Source organism: Necator americanus, chromosome I (genome assembly GCF_031761385.1).
Source record: "Necator americanus strain Aroian chromosome I, whole genome shotgun sequence".
Lineage (NCBI taxonomy): Eukaryota > Metazoa > Nematoda > Chromadorea > Rhabditida > Ancylostomatidae > Necator > Necator americanus.
The window spans coordinates 19,678,441-19,697,666 of NC_087371.1; the positions used below are offsets into that span (position 1 = coordinate 19,678,441).

Consider the following 19,226-nt stretch of genomic DNA (forward strand, 5'->3'; position numbering starts at 1 on the left):
TGGATGCGTTTCAAATGAAGAAAACTGCAAGAAAAAAGGCATCAGAACACCACAGAACAAAGCACACATCCGATGTTTGGTGACGCGACGCTGGTAGTAACTAAATTATTTGCACCTAAGCGATGACTAACGTTGTGTTTGTGAGAAACAAAAGTAATTCGACGATCATACCCACAGCTGAACAGTAAGCAAACAACAAGCCAGTTGAACAATAAGTAAACAAGTAAACTGAACAGGCCGGAAGAAGCGCGAAATCTGCAGAGAGGGCGCTCTAGTACTCCCTTATGTCAGCAGCAACAGATTCTTCACATCGAACCAACAACAATGCTGACACAGGAGCAGAACATCGGCAGACACAGCAAGGTTGGCAGCGGTGGTCCTAGCGCGGAGAATTCCACGTGCTGGCCGTCAAGCGATGCGTCTGCGCCGCGGTCTATGTGCTATGGATTCGTCGATGGGTGCGATCGTTGATGTTGGGCTTGCGGCGAGGATTCTTCTTTGTTTTTCGACCTAATTCATCGGATGATGGAGTTGACTTCTTTTTGTAATGTATACCAGTGTTCTCGGTCTGGTTTATTTGTTTGTCGAATGGTTTTGGTCAGTTTCTGGGGAGGTTGAATGGCTTGATCCCCTACGTTCGCTTGACGGAATGAGAGTGGCTTTCTAGGCGAATGAAAGGGCCTCGTGCCTGGAGATATGCTGCAGTGACTTGGGGAACTTGCTTATGCTCTGTTTTTGTTTTGTATTGATTTGCGGAAGAAGCTCTAGCGTTGCATGATTGCTTCTTTGGCGGTTTACATGCCAAAGTTAACGCATTGTCGGATTGTTTTCGTTTTCTTCTCGGATAAGGTTAGAACCCTAAAATTTCTATTTATTCTGTTAGGATTGAGATTTCTTCGTTAAGAAAAATCGCCAAGAAGTTTATAACCGATATCTTCAAACAATTTGGTTTTAGTAGAAAGATATTCTTCCATTGATCATCATTTCATGTTTCAATCATTTTATGGTCTTAAATCAGTGTATTATAATGTTGTCTCTCCTCAACTGTTTTTTAACTCCATACATTCCAGAGAAAAGGTGCTTGTTACCGAAGTAACTGCTGGATTTTTAGCCATTTTCCGTTCGGGCGTTCCTTTACTTAATCATGTCAGATGGCGTTGTGCAACGGAGGAGGAAGATACAAGAGGAGGCTAGTATTTAATTCCTTTTCAGATATTTGCTTTCGTCGATTTATTAATTCTAAAGTGGTCTCTTATTAGTATTCGATGCAAATTTTCTCATTTCCTCCGTAGCGTTTCTACATGAATAATAATCCAATGATCCAACGTGTAGCTTTGCGAAGTGCGATGTTCCTGCTTAGATAGCGATCTATTTATGTCATTTCATGCGAACCATTCTTGGATAGCGATCGCAGCCAAGAAAAGCGCCACTTCTCACGGTCATCCTGGTATCGCTTTTGCGTATCTGCCAGTATTTAAAGAAAAGAACGGCTGCACTAATGTTTTTGTTAAGGAACAAGCTCTTTAGTTACAGTGAACTTTGTTTTTACATAGTAACTCAACTGTTTGCAGCCAACAGCCGACCGCAGTGATGAGAATGCTGACTCAGCCGCATCGTCAGAGCAGGTTGCCCTAACAAGTTCATTATGATGTACATTAGCCATTATTGAATATGTGCTTATAGGAGGACAACGACAAAGCCACACGCTTGACATTGATGGAACAAATCCTTTTGTTAGGACTAAAGGATAGAGAGGTGAATCATTTTTGCTTTACTTCCCAGGATGTTCTAAGTAGATCTTTTTGTTACCATCTTTTCGATTTCATTTAGTATACCTGTGACGTAGTAAAAAAAAAGGGGGAGGGGGGTGCAGCGCAGTAGGTGAGAGGTTCGTCTGCCTGCACGTTCGATCGGAGGTTCGAATCCTCCCTAGTGCTCACCAAGCATTTATTACCTCTGGGTTCGATAAATTTGTACTAGACCTGTCTGGGAGGATAAAAAAAACCTACTTGACACATTGGGTAGTCCGTTGTATAGGCTAGTTATCGACTGATTATCGCCAGACACTTTATCCTTCATATGACGTAGTCTACACTTTCTATTGAGATCGTTTTCGGTCAAACCTATGGTTGAAGGAACAATATTCGGTCGAAATCTTTGTCCTAGTCATAGTTGGTGGCAGGATCTTCGGGAAAGAATCCGCTATATTCTTATGTGTATCTTTTCAAACAGCATTCCATTCTGATCCTTCAGTTAGTGATTGTGCGTCATCTGAGGCGTGCTATTACTATCAGGAAAAGTAGTGATAAGTGAAGTTTTTTCCAGCTAACCGGCTTCTTATGTGGTTTTACGTATTGGCGAATTATACGTAGTGCATTATATTGTCTGGGCAATTGATGTATCTTTAGAGTTTAAAGGTGTATGTTTTCATTCAGCCAAATGTCAATGATTATCATTGGCGGTTCACTACGCTATCCCACGAAATCCATTTTAGTCACTATTTGGTTTTGTTGGTCGTGAGAGACCCTCCCAATCATACTTGCGATAGCCGAAGCCGGTGCTCCGACTCTCTTCACTTTAGGACGGTTGGCGAAGGGATCCTCATTACTTGGCCTACGCTCCATGAGCTGGACCTCCTTCATCTGAGGAGGGTGCTTGTTGCTTATCGCTCTTTAGGAGGGATTAAGGGTTCAATGAACTTTTCGTTTGACCATCTTGTCAACTGATCAGTTGGGTGGATATTAGTTAGCAAGTGTATTGTCAGCCCATTTGCTAACATCTCTATGTGATTTTTTACTGTCAGTGTATTTTGTTCTTTTACCCTCTCCTTGATGGCATCTGTTCTTGCTGGAAGCGAGAGTTACAACTTTTTCTTTTACGATTAATATGACACGTTGCTCCTACCTGTAACATATTTAACTGTCTCAATTTTTTTTTTCAAATGTGTAGCAGTTAGAATAGTATAGTAGTATAATAATTTCCATAAAACGAAACCGCTTAGCTGTATCATAGGTAGTTAGGTGAAGTCACTGCTGCTAAGCAGTCCTACTGGAGAGACATTTTATGTAATGGAGTAACAAATCAGATGGATAGTTCTTTTTCTACTTCCGTTAAGTCAGTGTCAGGAAACATTTTGATTAGGTGTGTTGTATAGGTTCTACAAGCACTCGTTTGCCTCAATTCTTTGCCGTTTTTCTCTTAACCACTTCTAGAATACCTTTCTTCTTTTACTAATTCAATTAAAATTTATCAATTAATTTAGTTGTTCTCTGTGATCTGACTTAGGCATTACCGGGTTAACTGCATTATGTTGAAAGTTATTTTAATTTTTTTCAGTTTGTTTATTCCAGGGTTACACATCATTTTGGAATGATTGCATCTCGTCCGGTCTACGTGGGTGTGTCTTAATTGAGTTAGCCATACGTGGTCGAATCCAGCTAGAAAGCAGCGGAATGCGCAAAAAGTCGCTTTTGACAAGAAAAGTTCGTCTTACAAATAGTCAAAATAAGCCTTAGCCCAAGCCGACAGTATCTCGCTTAACCTCTAGGTAACAGTGAAGAACAGCGAAGCAACTGGTGATGTCATCCTCGACGAAGCTCTAAGACACATGAAGGAGACAAATCCTCCTGAAACAGTCACCAGCTGGATCGAGTATCTCAGTGGAGAGGTAATACTGGTTGCGAACAAAGCAATTTTTTTTAATACAATATAAAAAAAGTGTTCTAGACATGGAATCCTCTCAAGTTACGGTATCAACTGCGCAATGTTCGAGAAAGGCTAGCGAAAAATCTGGTGGAGAAAGGGGTCCTCACTACGGACAAGCAGAACTTCCTTCTGTTTGAGATCACAACACATCCTCTTTCTGATGGAAACCAAAAGACTAAGCTGATTAAAGTGAGCGGCTTTTTTTTCGTGCTCGGGCTACTTTCCCTTTTGTTTCCGACGACTTTTGAAATGGAATTTCTGTGTTCGCATAAAAGCCGTCATGATAGGATTTTCAAAGCCTAGTTATCCTACCACATTTATTTAGGAAGTTCAAGACGCTGTCCTAAGCAAGTGGACGAATGACGTCCATCGAATGGACAGGAAAATGCTTTCGCTTATTATACTTGCTCACGCTTCCGATGTTCTTGAAAATGCATTTGCACCACTAAGTGATCAAGACTACGAGGTGTGTTGAAGGCGTTCTGTGCTTTCATTGATTTTGATTTGTTGTGTGTGTGATGTGCTACTGTACATGTAAGCGTTTAAATGCATTTTTTTTTGCGGTGAATCGGAGCTGTGAATTCGAATGTAAACTCTTACATGTTCACCCAAAATTGACTACTTACACTACATTAAGTGAGGCTTTGAGTGGCGGAATCAGAGCAGTTATTTCTCTTTTGAGGTCGCTATGAAGAGGGTTCGATCTCTCCTTGAACTGGAATATGACGTTCAGGCCGAGAAAAAAGGCAACGATGTAATGTGGGCCGTGTTCGAGGCGTTCAGCAAATAGTCACGTAGTAGGTATTACTCTTCTTTTCGAATACAAACTTGTTGGATATTCCTTTTTTCGAGAAATTCCTTTTGAACCGATCAACTTAATAGCATGAACCGAGTAGCTTGTCTATTGTGTTTTCAAAGAAGGTATCGCTCAGCAGCATTCCAATCTAGTTTTTCTTGTTATTCTAAAATGAGTAATGTTAGAATCTACATATTAATTAAAAGCGTGTGTTTGGTGGATGCTAACGCTGGAGTCGTATGTACGCTTCATAGCTTCTGTTCCTTGATTCGGTCTATGTACAGAAGTGAATTCTCATTGCTAGATATGTATGAAATAATCGATTTCTACCGTAGAACTTCAAGCTTTGGAGAACTTTTCAAGATTCGAAGAAACACTTTGAAGCGCGGTCATTTTGCGGGCATAGGTGCGATGAGGAGAAGCCGGACCATCCTCAAGTGAAGAGAGTCTTTTCGCCAACCGCCCAAAAGTGAAGGGGGTGATTTCGCCAACCGTTCAAAAGTGAATGAGGTTCCTTCCCCAACCGTTCAAAAGTGAAGGTTGTCAGAGCACCGGCTCCGACTATCGCATCTATGTTTGCGGGACTTTGGTCACATTTCTTTCATAATTCTACGAAGCTCCTAATATAAATATTGATACTAATGACGAAATAATAGCGATAATGAAAGAACGCTTTCCACGGAGCGACTGGAAAGGTATCTGTTTGAAGCAAGTCTTTCTTCTACCAGTTTTTTCCTTTGAGCATATCTGATTTTGACAACACTACGGTAGATATTAGCTTCATTTCGAGGGACATTCGCAGTTTTTTCCGCTTTTTCTTTGCTTGTTGTGCACGGGTATTGTCGCATGTCTCACTTTTCGATCATTGCTTCGCTGCTCAGAAGTCATTATTTGCGTTGGGCAGCTGTATAAACAATCGTGCTTATGTTTGGAATGTGCATCGTTGACACACACTTTTTTGAAAAGATAGGATTCTTCTATACGATGCGCTTTAACTTAGTCGGAAATTCCTGCAATTCGCACAGTTGTAACTGTTTTTCATACTGTTTGATAAAGATTGACATGTCCGATCGTGAGATAGCCATGATGTGCATCAGGAGGAGCCCAACCATTGCCGTCATATTTGTTGTTTCGTATTTTTTAGACTGTCGTTTTGGGAACAAAGCTTTTACCATAATTTTTCCTTTCTTACAGTCTATTTTAACTTTCGTGGTATATTGTCTAGCCCTGCTAGACGACCCTGAAATTTGTACTTTTTTCATGTTCCGAGGTCTAAAACTGACAAGGATGGCTTTATCTAATGAAACTATGGAACATCTTCAGTCGTTTTATTGTTCATTTGATCTTTGGACTTCTCGAATCCCATTACGTGAAATATGAGTTTAATTGTTTGTTCCCTTTTTACCGGTTTTTCGAAGGACTACAGTGTACAGACGAATATAACCGTCCTTAGCACTACATTTGCCTACTGCCCGTTCTCTGAAAACTGAGTAGGACATATTTATACATCACTAACCGTCTAGTTATCTCTTTTCTAGAAGTAACTCGGTTGTTTTGGATTTAAAAATTGTAATCAATGCAAGGGTGAGGTGCTTCTGAAGTATTCTCGAACATGGTGAGAATTGTTGCAAAGTCAACTCAATAAATCAGCTCTCATTCTGTTGTTTGGTCTGATTTTTCGTCGACTACGTTTAATCGGTTGTTTTCAGAGGCGTTTGTTTCTCATATCCTTGTTTCCATGTGCGAGTCAGAATCACCCGTTGCAGTATTCCATGTATTGACATCGCCGCTGCCGTGTTGGATAGATTGTATTGTCTACTTGTTAGCTGACGCTTATGGGTTTAAGGGAACATTATTTATTGCAACTTGTTCGGGTAGTGATTGTGTGTGACTGCTTGAATAAGTTGTGCGATAGATAGCCGCGGCTTTACCCTTTTCCCTTCTCACATTCTCTTGTTTTTATCTTGTATATATTCTGTGCCTTTCCAACAAAACTATTCCATGCACCCCTCATCCGGCCACTGTTAATACCATCGTCGATTTGAATATATATGTGTGTTCACCTCTTTGTAGCGACGTACCTACTGTGATAATTCATTCGTTTCGACGTCACGTCTTCTCCGCAAACCTTCTACTTGCAATCATCACATCGTGTACGAATGAATGAGAATAGCTTTCTTGGGTATTGGATTTTATTATAGATGATATAAATATGAATAAATTACTGCATTTTCTCAAAATGTGGACGTACAGTTCGGAATGAAGTGATTGTGTGGAGATTGTATTTGCTTTGTTCTACTGTGACTTATTGCCGATCTGGATGCGGTGGACCATTTCAGTCGTACCCGATAAGGTCGTTTTCCAGCGGTGGTTGGTGTAATTTGTGTGCTGCGAAGTAAGGAGTGGAATGGAGTCGCTGGCAGAAATGAGTTATTGATTCCCGCACATGAACGAAAATATGTTGAAAATGTGCTATCGATTCGATAAGGAGTAACGTGGAAGCAATGTTCGGGGAAATTTTCGATGTTACCTCTTTCCAATAGGAGGTAGGGTTTGGTACATAGTTTGCGTATAGTGCAGCAGAAACTAGAAAACAGCGGAGTAACCAGTAAGCAGCGAAAACGAGAAACACCGATCACAGGTCTAAGAAAGTCAGAAGCATCAGGAGGGATCAGCTCACCCAACAATGCAACTTAACTTTTAACGGATTGGTGAAAAATTATGTGGATTGATAGTGAGGATTTCCAGTAGAACATCACTACAACGGGGCGGGCGTAGCGCAGTCGGCAAAAAGTTACTCTGTCTGCACGGTCGATCGGAGGTTCGAATCCCCCTCCCCTTATTACCCAGGAAGCCTTTCATCCATCCCTCTGGGGTCGATAACTTCGTACAAGGCCTGTCTGGGAGGACAAAAACATTAACCTCAAACGGTTCTGAACTGAAGAGAACGTGGGGGCGCTTCCCAAGCGGACTGATTAACGCCAGACAGTTTATTCTTTTTATCGCTATAACGGTTAGCGTCTTACGCACAACCTCCGGAATTTCCCAAATGTATCCGTATATTCGTCAGGAGATACAAAATATCGCAGAGACAGGGAAATCCTACAGCACATGAAAATCAACAGTAAGTATGTACGGAAATTGCAAATGCTATGATCATTCCTTGACGTGGACAGCCTCCGGTGGAAAAACAGCAAAACACTAACGAAGATGAGCAATTGCTTGCTTTTTTGGTGATGTCAAAAATACCGTTTCGTTCCCCCAACAATGTTTCAGTTGTGTATGTTCTAATGATGGTCAAATTTTATATCTAACGCTAACGGTCTTCATCACTGGTGAATGTGTGTAAGGAGTTTTCTTGTAAGGTAAACTAATGCCTCTGATTCTTGAGGCTGCAAACAATGCTTCGTGTTGCTGCCGTGATGTCAGCTCTTCCCAGAGCCTAGAACCTGATAGGTTCATTCCGTTGAGGAAGCCTAAGGATTTTGGGAGAGAAATCAGTTTTGTAGCGATAAGCTGCTGAACTTCTCGGATCTAAAATGGAAAAAAATGTTGGGTCTCCTTATCGAAAGAGGAAGTCCTGAGATGGTATAGCGAAAAATGGGCCGATCCTGGACACTTTGGTGAAGAAGCGCACAATAGCAGAAAAGTACTAATAATAACAGAAGTTCCATTAGTAGTTATAGTTACTGATAATTGATGAGTATTGAGTTACAGCTATTAATTATTGATTAATAGTTATTCAGGGAGGCTGGTGAAGGCTGATAATTGTAGTTATAAAACGTAACCATCATAAGAACATACACTAATTAAGCATATTACCAAGGAATTTATTGTTACCTGACGTGATTATCTAGGATATTTTTGACGTAAAAAAATAGCAAGAGCTTGCTTATTTCCATCAGTGATCTTGCGGCTTTTCCTCAATCGAGAGCTGTTCAGGGAATGTATTATCGTTGATTCTTCATATACTAGAAGACTTCCTCATCAGAAGACTTTCATTAGAAGTTTTCTGCAAATTATTATGCCTTCTCATGTATCTGTGGGGATACTCGGAAGATTTTTACCAGGTTCTGCATACGAAACTAGCCGTTATAATTAACGCTAGTAGGGAAAATTGCTAAGAAGTGAGAACTCCGAACTTGTTGATGGGGGCGGAACGCTGACGTTCGTTACTTCTCTAGTCGAGAATCTATGCCTCCAAATTAGTTGCAGCTGTTCGAATGGTCTGAGGTGTATTGAAGTTTTATGCAGCATAGCGCTTGTCCTTTTTTTCTTCCGATTCTGAGAGGGAAAACCACAAATTCTCAATGATCATTGTTGACGAGATTCCGCGAAAGTTTATAAACAAACTGTGCTCGATACGCTCGATTCGTACAATTGTAGGCCTTATTGAGTACGGGATTCTCAAAATTGACTGTCGATGTGACAAATAAAGGGGTGTTAAGACAGAATTTCAGTTTTTCTCGGATAGAAATATCCAGAGCTTAGTCACGATTTTTTTTTAAAGCAAGAATCTTCCATATTTAGAACATATTTGGAAGATTACTGGGAATAGTAGGGATAGCTGATACGCAAATGATGATCTCGATCGGAATGATTTCTCTGCGCTGCAACGTGTACACTCTATCTGGTTTCTGGAGATACCAACGCTTGGACATGACAAGCCAGTCATGATTTAGTGGATGCGAATTGAGATTATGGAAAGATCCTATGCGGATTATTTGGGATCACATATAAGAAGTGCCATTTGAGACAAGATCTAGGTCCACTACGAGAGCTAATGAGATTTGGCTTAATATATGATGAGATCCTCGTGATCCTTAACATCTCAAATCTGTTGAAGTTGGTGAGAAGTGACTCAATGTAACATTCTGCTCAGGTTAGATTTTTCCATGGAAACTGAATCCCATTTTATAGCATTATACCTTGAGAAGTTCGACATGCATGAGGCTCTCATCGCTAAGGAAAATGAATTTGCTGTGAATTTTTTGAACAACTTCCTCCAAAATTTCTAAGTCCAGTTTTGGCGAACTTCACAAACTCAGCAGTGCGTTCATAGATAAGATTATGAATTTGAGGTATTTGCTCTCAAGAGCAGAAGTACTGGTTTCACAGCGGCCAAAAATTTGCGACCTCTGTCCTGCGTCCCACTATGCTTCCAGCGGATCTGCAAATTACGTCTAAGCTGCAGGACCCTTTTTTTACTTCGTTTCGGAGCTGGAAGTTAAGTGCCGGTTGCGTAGAAATGAGGCGACTGCATTCACTAATGAGTCCTTTGAAGCCCGATCAGCTTGAAAGTTACCATTTAAGCCAGCCTAGTGCAGCATGAGTCAGATCGCCTTGACCGGACTGTACGACCGTGGTTTCGAAGAACGTGCATTAGAGGCATCCGAAATTCCGCATGTTGGGATCTCCTTACGAGTAGATAGTGGTGACAGTGTAGTACAAGTACGAGTGTGACCACGGTCAGTTCTGGACCATTCAGGAAAACGCGTGCATATTATTTCCGTGTTTTTGTCTCCCAACGACACAACTTATTGCGGCAGGTAGCAACGGTATCAATTCGCAAAGCGTTGCGATGGTGTAGATAAGGCAGGTTCTGTCGCTTATTCGAATTGTATTAGTTGCACTTGACACGATCGACCGAGTTTCCTGTGTTCAATCGTGTAATAAGTGGGGTCGTAGGGGAAATTGGCAGCACAAGGTTGTTTCAGACACGTTTTTGTGGATTTGTGGGAAGAGTAGGTGTGGCTGGCTCATACCCGTCAACTCAGCTCTACCCTTGCTTATCCGCAGAGAGGTCCTAAGATCGGAAGTACTGGGATACACTGCCTGCAAGAAATCATGCTACATAGTAACGGGCTTATTCTGTCCCGTGTGTGTGTTTGTTTATGTGTGTGTAAGAAAGGGCGACGGCCTTAACTAGTTTCCTTGTAAACTGCACCTAATCGTCGTACCATATTAACTCAAAACAACGGGATCTTAGCCGTTTCCATTCATTTCCATCGTATACGATAGCTATCTCGTAATTGTCAACGAAATGTTTGCGATTCGTAACATAAACGTACTATTTTGTATGCATATGGTCACGGCGATTAGAAAAGAAGCGGCTTTCGAGAGGTATCACTTGTTATCGCCTCTTGAATGAGGGGATGCATTGTAAATCAGAATCTATCCTCTCATTCACTTTGCCACGCCTTTCAGCAGAGTAGACCGCATCATTGTATAGGGATAGAGCAGATAGACAACCACCAACGGCTAAACTACCCACTCCGTCTCCTTCTACAGCTTTTTTTTTGGCGAGTTTTCTTATGTTGTCGTTTTGAACTCTGGGAAGAAGTCGGTTGTGTGTTTTTCCCTCGTTCCAGGGTTGTGAGTTATCGTATGCATACATGGACATTTTTTAAAAAGGTTAATACGTTTATTTCTTGCATTTTTCATGCTATTTTGATAGTTAGTTAGTTTCCTTTGACGTAGACTTCATAAAATTCGAGCGCAAGTTGGCCGATGGCAAGAAGTAGTTGTACGATAGCAGCCAACTTGAATATTGAATGGATGAATCCATTTTGCAGTTCAATTATGCAGAATATGAGCGCTCCCATCAAAGTAGGAGTGAATATCGCTGAACAGAAAGATTTTACGAGTTTCAGGCGGGATTCTGAATAATAAGAAATAATTGAATTATAATGTATAATATGTAATATTATTGTTTAACTATGATATATATTTTGTAATAATTATGATGATTTGGTGAAATCAAAGAGATACGTAATGGGAGAATAAACAAGGAGCTAAAGAAATAAGTGAACCTATCAAGAAGTTTCAAAGAGATACAAATGCTATCATGGGATCGAATTGACGGTTTTTTGCTGTTCTCTCGTGAGTCGCAGAATAAAAAGTGGCTGACAAAGTATGATTTAAGTTATCAGGTGATAAGGTGTCACACAAATATCTGTAGAAATTTTTTCAACGAAACAGATACCTCGGAGTTTATCTAAAGGAAGCTTGAGAGCTAAGTGGTTATGAAGAAGAAGAATAATGTGTGAGTCACAAAGCATCACTCAAAGAAGTAGACTGTTAAATAAAAAAAACCACAGAAAAAACATCAACAGGAAATTTTTCGGAAAAAAATACCCCGACTTCCTGTGAAAGGCTGCAAATGGTTTTTTTTTTATCCAGGCAGAGCAGTACATAAACTTAACGTTATACCTACGAGTGAGAATATCAATGGATTTGAACTCATGGAGTTTTTTTTTAAATGATTTCACTTTTCATTCGGACCTATTTTTTTGGAAATGCGAAATAAAAAAGGGCCGCTCCTATTCGATGAAAAAATTCCAGCTCGTATTTTTTCAGATGTGGTTTGTTTCTATCTTTTTTTCAGAAGATTTTCTTTCCGCTATTCTTATACGCTACATTTTCTATATGCGTATTCAGGGTCGTACAGTATGGTCAAAAATTGTAGCTCTTTCGAAATTCTCGAGATTATCCCTGATCAATATATGTACTTACCGGAACCGTACTGTACCCGAACAGTTGGCTCACTTTCTCTTACGAATTGTTTTAGATCGTATCTGCCATCGATATTGTAGTACCTAAAAATCATTTATATTTAGATCCTTGTGATTAGTTATCGTCCCAACAATTGTTTTATAAATTTTACCATCTTTTGGAAAGATGAAATAGATTGTATGCGCATAAAATGGAGTATAACAGGAACCAGGCCATACTCAGCGATCCAGATTCGGAATAGATCATCAGAAGCTGAAACATTCAAGATTTTTTTTGTAGTTCTAAAAAAAAGAAAAGGAAAAAAAGAAAAGAAAAAAGGAAATGAATGGCATTTTGTATGTAGTGATCACCTCGACAATACAGCATAATAGTTGGATTCCTCTGGTCATTCCAACCACATAAGGTAGGTCGTAACTGTCGAATGATAGTCCTCCAGCTGGTAATGACATCTGAAAGAAAATGAAACTTTAGTGACTTTTCTGCGATGATTTGGTTATGGGCGTGGTTAGGAATATGCCAAAAAACAAAAATCTGGCTCTTTACGGGATTTTCGTCTTCATGCAGTTTTATGCAGCAGAGGAGACGTCTGCATACTCTCATTGCCCTACATGAGACTGGAGAAGAACCGTTCTCAGGAACAGGGGACAACAGAGAAGCTGGTGTGGTTGGCATCCTCGTAAATGCGGATATTGCAAAGAATATCGACTCTTCCAAGCAATTTCTAGCCCTAAGAGGAGTTTAGGGATGAGAAGATGTGGTTCAACGCCATCTTTGATGACCTTCGTCGCTTACGCTCCAACATCAAGCTACGAAGAAGAAGTCGAAGCTTTCTCCATGAACCTAGAGAAGTTCTACAGAGAAGACCACACTTTCTACAATGTGATTACAAAAAAGTGGTGATTTCAACCCCAAAATTGGTCCGGGAGAGACGCCTGAGGAACTTCACATCGGGACCCACGGCCTACAGTGGAATGAACAATGGAGAGGCTTTCGAGTTTATCATGACCACTAAGACCACCCATGGAAAGTCGCAATTTCAGAAGCCCTCCTCTCTACGCTGGTCGTGGGAGTCAACCAGTGGAGGATAATGGATTTGACCACATCATCGTCAGTAAAAGGTTCTGCATGACGGATGTCGCTGTTGTGCCAAAGTTTTACATGGGATCGGACCATCGCTCCCTCCAGGGAGATTTTCGTTTACTCGAAGAGAAGGGAAAGCCGCCAAGTTCAGAGAGCGAAGCATCTGCGAGGAATACGACTGGCTTCACGAATGCACGAGGAAGGCTGAGTTCTAAAATTATCAAGAGACGCCATTCTCCAGAAATCCTTGAGGTAATACGCGATGTAGAGCAGTACGAGCCGCAGACAACGAAGAACTCACTTCCAAGCTCGCAAGGCTTTGCAGAGAGGCCATAAAGGAAAGAGGGAAGAGCAGAAGTGTTGGGTGAAGCAGCAGAGGAGGTGGAAAAAGCATCCGCTATGATGCCGAGACTTCGCCAATGGTAAGATAAAGATGACTGCTCTCCGGAACCCGAAGGGAACAACAATTGCATCGAGAAGGGGAATGGAGAAAATCATCTACTACTTCTACTCTGATCACTTCGACAGCCATGTCCACTTGCCTCCTCACCATTTGAGGGAAGACGGACATGTCATTCCAGAGGTTCTCCCAGCTGAAGTATGACACGCTATCATGTCGGTAAGAAATCGTTGCACCCGGTCCCGACAGAATGAGAACAAATCATCTGAAGAACCGTCGGCCAGTACTTGTCGACACCTTGGCGAGACTCTTCACGCGTTATCTCCGAAATGCAAGGTTCCCAAACGATGAAAGACCAACAAGACCGTGTTGTATAAGAAGGGAGACCCACATGACATCGGCAACTATCGCCCAATCTGTTTACGGTCGGTCATCTACAAGCTCTTCGCAAGAGTGATCCTTAATAAGATTGAAAGTTTTGGATGAAGGACAGCCGTGCGAATAAACAGGGTTCCGAAAAAGATTCGCCACGATTGACCACATTCAGAGTTTTAAGCGATGATAAATATTCGCTATTTCAAAACTGATCGAGGTATCACGAGAATACAAGATGCCGCTCTGTCTCACCTTCATCGACCTGAATCACTTGAGACGGAAACGGTCATAGAAGCCTTGGGCAACCAAGGCGTCCCTGCTCAGTACATAAAGGCAGTTCGAGAATTGTACAGTAACTTCACAACCGGAATTTCGCCAAAAATATCATCGTCAACGTGAAGAGAGGGGGCATTCAGGGTGACATAATTTCACTTGTAATATTCACGCCCAATCTCGAGAACGTAGTGCAAAAGTTGGGATGGGACGTCATGTGACTGTAGGTTGATGGTCGGCAGCTACACCATCTGCGCTTTGCTGATGCCATCGTTCTGATAACATCTAGCCTCTGTCAACCGGAAAAAAAGAAAAGTAAAATAAGTGAATAAATAAAGTGCGTCGAACACGTGTTGCGCTTTGACGACAACCGTTGGACCAGAGTCATGAGCGACTTGTTTCTACGCGATATTAAGCGCACTAGAGGAAAACCTGCGACCCAATGGTCAGACTGCTTCACGAAGTTCTTTATAGAAAATTCCGATGCTTTTCGTGTCCCACACGAAACCAGGGACCACTTGGCGACTTTGGCAATCGATCGGGACTGGTGGAAAAATTACTGCCGCCCATTCTACCATTTTGAAGAAGTCAAGGTAATCAGGGTAATTTATGCAGTTTTAGTTATAGTTTTTTTATATAGTTATAGTTATATAGTTTTTTAATTACTGTTGTCAAATTCTTTGAAAAAGAGATCCGGAAAGTTTTGTTATTTATTGCTTGTCAGTATAGCTCCTCAGTCAGGTTCTACAGATTGTGCGTGGATCTTTTAAAGAATGGCTTTAAAAAGTTAACGGAAATACCACCTGGTTCTTCGCGAATTCGGAAGCTTCACTTTTTTGTTTTGCCCTCTTTCTCAATGCCTTTTTTATATGCTCTACTTTCAAATCTCATTATTCGGAGATTTTTCCACTTTTTTTTAACAGCAAAATATTAGTAGGATTGGTTTGTAGGAGGATATCGGCTGATCATGACTGAAGACGTTCACACCCGATTTCGCCTAGTAATTCAAAAAGAATGAGAAGCAACCTTGTTTGCACTTTTCCTTTTTACGAAGCAACTTGTTACGCGGTAAAACGCGAGCGATTCCGATGAATGATGAAAGATCGCAATTCAATTAATGTAATTCGCATAAGCAGCAGATGCTTCTCAACTTGTAGAATCGCTGATGCCGATTGACATCGTATGCGGGTGCAACCAATGCAGTTTCAAACACATTTTCTTGATTACTAGCGGGAATTGAGGGTGATCAGCTTATATTAATGAACTGCCCACCCTAATCTACTCAAAATGAGGTCCCAACTTAGTCAATTTCGTGATAGGATGCCTTTAAGAGTTGCAGCAGAGAAGAGTATCGTAACAGTCAGTTCCGCTTCCTCAGAATCCAATGGAACGCCTTGCACGTGCGTTGAAAAGTGACTTTTGTGTAAGTTGTTGGTTGAATAAGTTTAGAACGTAGAAAACTATTTAGTCAAATATTTGATGAGAATTTGTCTACCGTATCCTTTACTACTGTAATTGGAAGTCTATCTGAACTTGAAATTTGTTTCAGAATAAAGTTTTTGGCGAAACTACTGTGAAACGATGAACAAAGATTTTGGGCATGTTTATTGACTGCTGCGTCTGAACCATACCACGGAACAGCTAGTCGGATCACAGTAGGTCACATTGTGACAAATCATTCACGATATGTAGAGTGTAGGAAGTAGGGAGTGCAGGGCAGCCAGCAGAGTTCGCAGAAACAATGCCCCTACAGAATGCATCTCCGCCAGTCGGTGATTATCGATCGAGCGTTGTGACTTTCGGTCGTCAATCACCAATTGGTAGCGACGCCACCGCGTGACTTCTGCTGCACATTTGCCAGGAAACGAAGTGAAAGGATGTGGAAAAAGGTGATTAGCATCAAAGCTGGTCCTGTGTGACACATAGTGACAAATCCATTAACGATGAATTTCCCTGAAATTAATGAGCCAAAATAAAACGCGCTCGAGAAAAGTTGGTATGCATATTCAATTCTCCTAAGTTCTACAGATCCTTCGGAAGAATTGATTTGTCCTGACTGGGAAACGTTTTGCATACCCGTAATTTAGATGTTTCGCAAGGATTTCATGCTGAAAGACGTCTATTGAGGATTTTATAGCCAGGAAACGTTACATACTTCAAGAGTCTAGGGATCAGAACTAAGTAGCAGAACGTAGACTTGCAAGAAACCCACCGAATGCTATCCGTGAACTATGAAAAGTAAGTGTTTTTGTCCTGGGTAACTTGAGGTATACTTTTTATGTTCCCTTTGATCATGTTTACTCGGTTGTTTTCCTTTTACGGAGGTATCATTCTTGCAACGCCTTTAGCGACGAGACATAATGCAGCGATGAGCGATCAACCAGCCCCTTTCCTTTGTTTCTGGTACTCGTACGAGTCATATATAACGACCTATGAAGGCAAAGCAAGCAATTTGTAACGCGTGGATATTTTTTCTCCGCAAATTTTCCTTGTTTCCTCTTCTGCCTTTACATCATCCGCATTCGTTTTGTTAAACACATTTTTTGTTTACTTAACACTATTAAAGAATATCTGTGGAGGAATACAATATTCTATTTTCTGTCGTCGACGATATTTAAGTGATACTATGGATATGGATCGTAACAGAAAACGGAAAATTACCAGGAAGACCAGTGCACCGCTGAAGAAAAGAAGAGAGAAATGGGACGTTTGGTAACCAAATAATGGAGGCATGGATCTGACGACGCCTCTACAATTTAATCTATGCAAATCCTCGAGAACGCTTCCGACTTACTGTTGAAGATGGAGAGCAGGGGCTGGGAGTAAGACGTAAAAATTTCGTACAAGTTTTTCTTAGAAATCAAGTCCACTTTGAGAGCTGTGATTTTCTACTGAAATTTTTGAGAAATTTGAAACAAGTACAATATAGTTAGGATCAAAATCCAGTTCAGTTCAATTTAGGTGCCGTTCTCACTGGCTTCCATTTTCCAAAGAAAATCTGACATACGATTCTGTTATTGCACTCAAGTTCAACTGTTTCATTTGCAAACATTCGTATAACATGAAACGAAGTAGGAAAACCAAACTAACATCGTGGGGAGGCGAACTCATAGTTAAGACTAAGTCTTTGGGACAACAGGAGGAGAACAGCTGTTGTTTTGGATGGTTGCGTGACCAAGGTGTTTCCAGGTAGGATATAAATTATTCCAAAAATAAAAGTAGTCAGGTAATACAACAGATAATGCGGGGGCGAAATGTGAAGTGAAGAAATCACAAGAAGAGCACTTTGTTACAACACCGAGCAGCCGAGTTTACTACGGAGGAACGGCTATTCGAATCATATATCGATTGCTTATGGAAATTAGACAATCAACATCATCAACATCATGATCCTGATTGCTCATAAAAGGATAAAGAATAAAGTTTCTGGCGTTCATCTGTGGGCTTGGGGTGCGCCCCCAAATTCACATCAATTCAGAATCGTTTGAGGTTTACGAACTTGTAACTGGCCTCTACAACGACCGGCGGTGGCTAGCCGATGTCCCCAGTCAGTGCTTTTATCCTCCCAGATTCGTTTGGTACCAATTTAACGACCACAGATGGATGGAAGGCTTGGAGAGCGCTAGGGCGGATTCGAACCTCCGATCGAATATATATATATATCCTAATATAATCTCATTATGATCTGATAACTCACAATGAGATTATATCAAGGCAGATGCGAGCTCGAGAGTAATTTCTATTTTAAGAACAGATTACTATTAGATTGAACTGTTATTTTGTTGTTATAATGTTATTGTTATTGTTATTATTTCAAGAGTTTAAGATTACTTCTAAAGTTCCTTCTGGATTAAAACACGATTCAAAATTATATCGCTGCTCATGCTGAATTTTGAGGATCTGTTTTCTCATCATTATTTTGAAAATCAATCTGCCAGATTTTAGGATGAGCATGTACAAAGTTTTAAGATTCAGGAAGAAGCTTAAAAAGTCTTATATGTATTTAGAATTGAGCGGTTACTCTTTCTTTTGGATGAGATTATCCTGCACATGTCACAAACGCTTTTTAAGGAGGATCCTTCATAAGCTAAACGGGCCTTGATCTCTTATTAGGAGGTTTTTTTACTTCCTCAACACAAATATAGTTTCAACTCAGATTTTTTTACACCAAAATGATCTGAATTTAAGCGAGACCTTTGTGAATCCGCTTCAGTTTTATCGTTATTGTTGCTGCTGCTGTTAGCTTGCAATACGATCTACTTCTGGCTATAGAGCTCGAAGCTCACTGCAGATTATAATACTCACACTGCAAAGTTCAAGTATCGGATTCAGGAACAGTTTTCTTCTTTCATTCCATGAAAGAAGGAAATTATGGCTGAAAACTTGCTTGAGAATCGCGAATGTGAGAGCCTATCAGAATGCGAGGGAGAAATTTCGCTGCTACGGTGCAGAGACGGTCACGCGCTCACCAAGTGATTCAAGTTTTAATGCCAATAAAATGAATGTGCATATTTGAAATGCTCGGAGGTGGAAAAGAGGATGTTGGTTCACGTGATATTATATGCGCGAAATTGTTGCAGCCAGAAAAGTGCACACTGAACCCACCGACGAGAAAAAGAAGAAAGGAATGAGGAGAAACAAATGGTAAGAAGAGAATGATGAACACGTAGGGTTGGAGCAAAAAAGGGTTTTCACTTGCTCCTCAAGTTGTGAGCTGTGTTGTTGTCGCGAGACAAAGGAGAAAAACTAGGACTGGAAAGAAAAAGTGGCACAGCTGTTTCCGTCTCTGGATCCAGAAAACACCCACCTTCATTCCGGAAGTGCCAGAAAACAAATTCCAAAGCGGAATCATGGGAGCTGCGGGCACTTACCGTTTTATGATTCACTTGACGCGAGAAAACCAACTCCATAGCTTACCGGGCAGACCTCGTTATGCCGTGAAGCGAACAGCTGTTACTCGGGATGCGCCTACGCTCGAATGATTGTCGTGTATTTAAAGAAGATGAGAAAGCTGGAGAATGAAGTTTCAAGGTGTGAATCATGCCTATTACTCATTTATGCAAACACAAGATGATGTCCCCA

General features: G+C 40.9%; 3 protein-coding genes across 5 annotated transcripts; 2 read left to right on the forward strand and 1 right to left on the reverse strand.

Annotated features, from left to right (window-relative positions):
• Nucleotides 1-774: 774 nt before the first annotated feature.
• On the forward strand, nt 775-6,392 carry RB195_006249 (uncharacterized protein; the record flags this gene model as incomplete). Of its 2 annotated transcripts, XM_064179234.1 has the most annotated exons (11): nt 775-849; nt 1,112-1,189; nt 1,572-1,625; nt 1,684-1,755; nt 3,351-3,482; nt 3,548-3,667; nt 3,727-3,894; nt 4,031-4,171; nt 4,388-4,459; nt 4,496-4,502; nt 6,211-6,392. In XM_064179234.1, 11 exons carry the CDS (start codon nt 775-777, stop codon nt 6,390-6,392), a joined length of 1,101 nt encoding a protein of 366 aa, XP_064036204.1. The 2 variants fall into 2 exon arrangements, with proteins under 2 accessions (XP_064036204.1, XP_064036205.1); XM_064179233.1 differs by lacking the exons at nt 775-849; nt 4,496-4,502; nt 6,211-6,392 and having other exon boundaries at nt 1,145-1,189; nt 4,388-4,495.
• Nucleotides 6,393-10,962: 4,570 nt separating this feature from the next.
• RB195_006250 (uncharacterized protein) lies at nt 10,963-19,054 on the reverse strand (the record flags this gene model as incomplete). Of its 2 annotated transcripts, XM_064179235.1 has the most annotated exons (5): nt 10,963-11,126; nt 12,017-12,099; nt 12,168-12,268; nt 12,367-12,465; nt 19,016-19,054. In XM_064179235.1, the coding sequence occupies 5 exons, from the start codon at nt 19,052-19,054 to the stop codon at nt 10,963-10,965; spliced, it is 486 nt and encodes a 161-aa protein (XP_064036206.1). The 2 variants fall into 2 exon arrangements, with proteins under 2 accessions (XP_064036206.1, XP_013303368.2); XM_013447914.2 differs by lacking the exon at nt 19,016-19,054.
• RB195_006251 (uncharacterized protein) lies at nt 13,037-13,432 on the forward strand (the record flags this gene model as incomplete). Its single annotated transcript, XM_064179236.1, has 1 exon — nt 13,037-13,432. The coding sequence occupies one exon, from the start codon at nt 13,037-13,039 to the stop codon at nt 13,430-13,432; it is 396 nt and encodes a 131-aa protein (XP_064036207.1).
• Nucleotides 19,055-19,226: the final 172 nt, after the last annotated feature.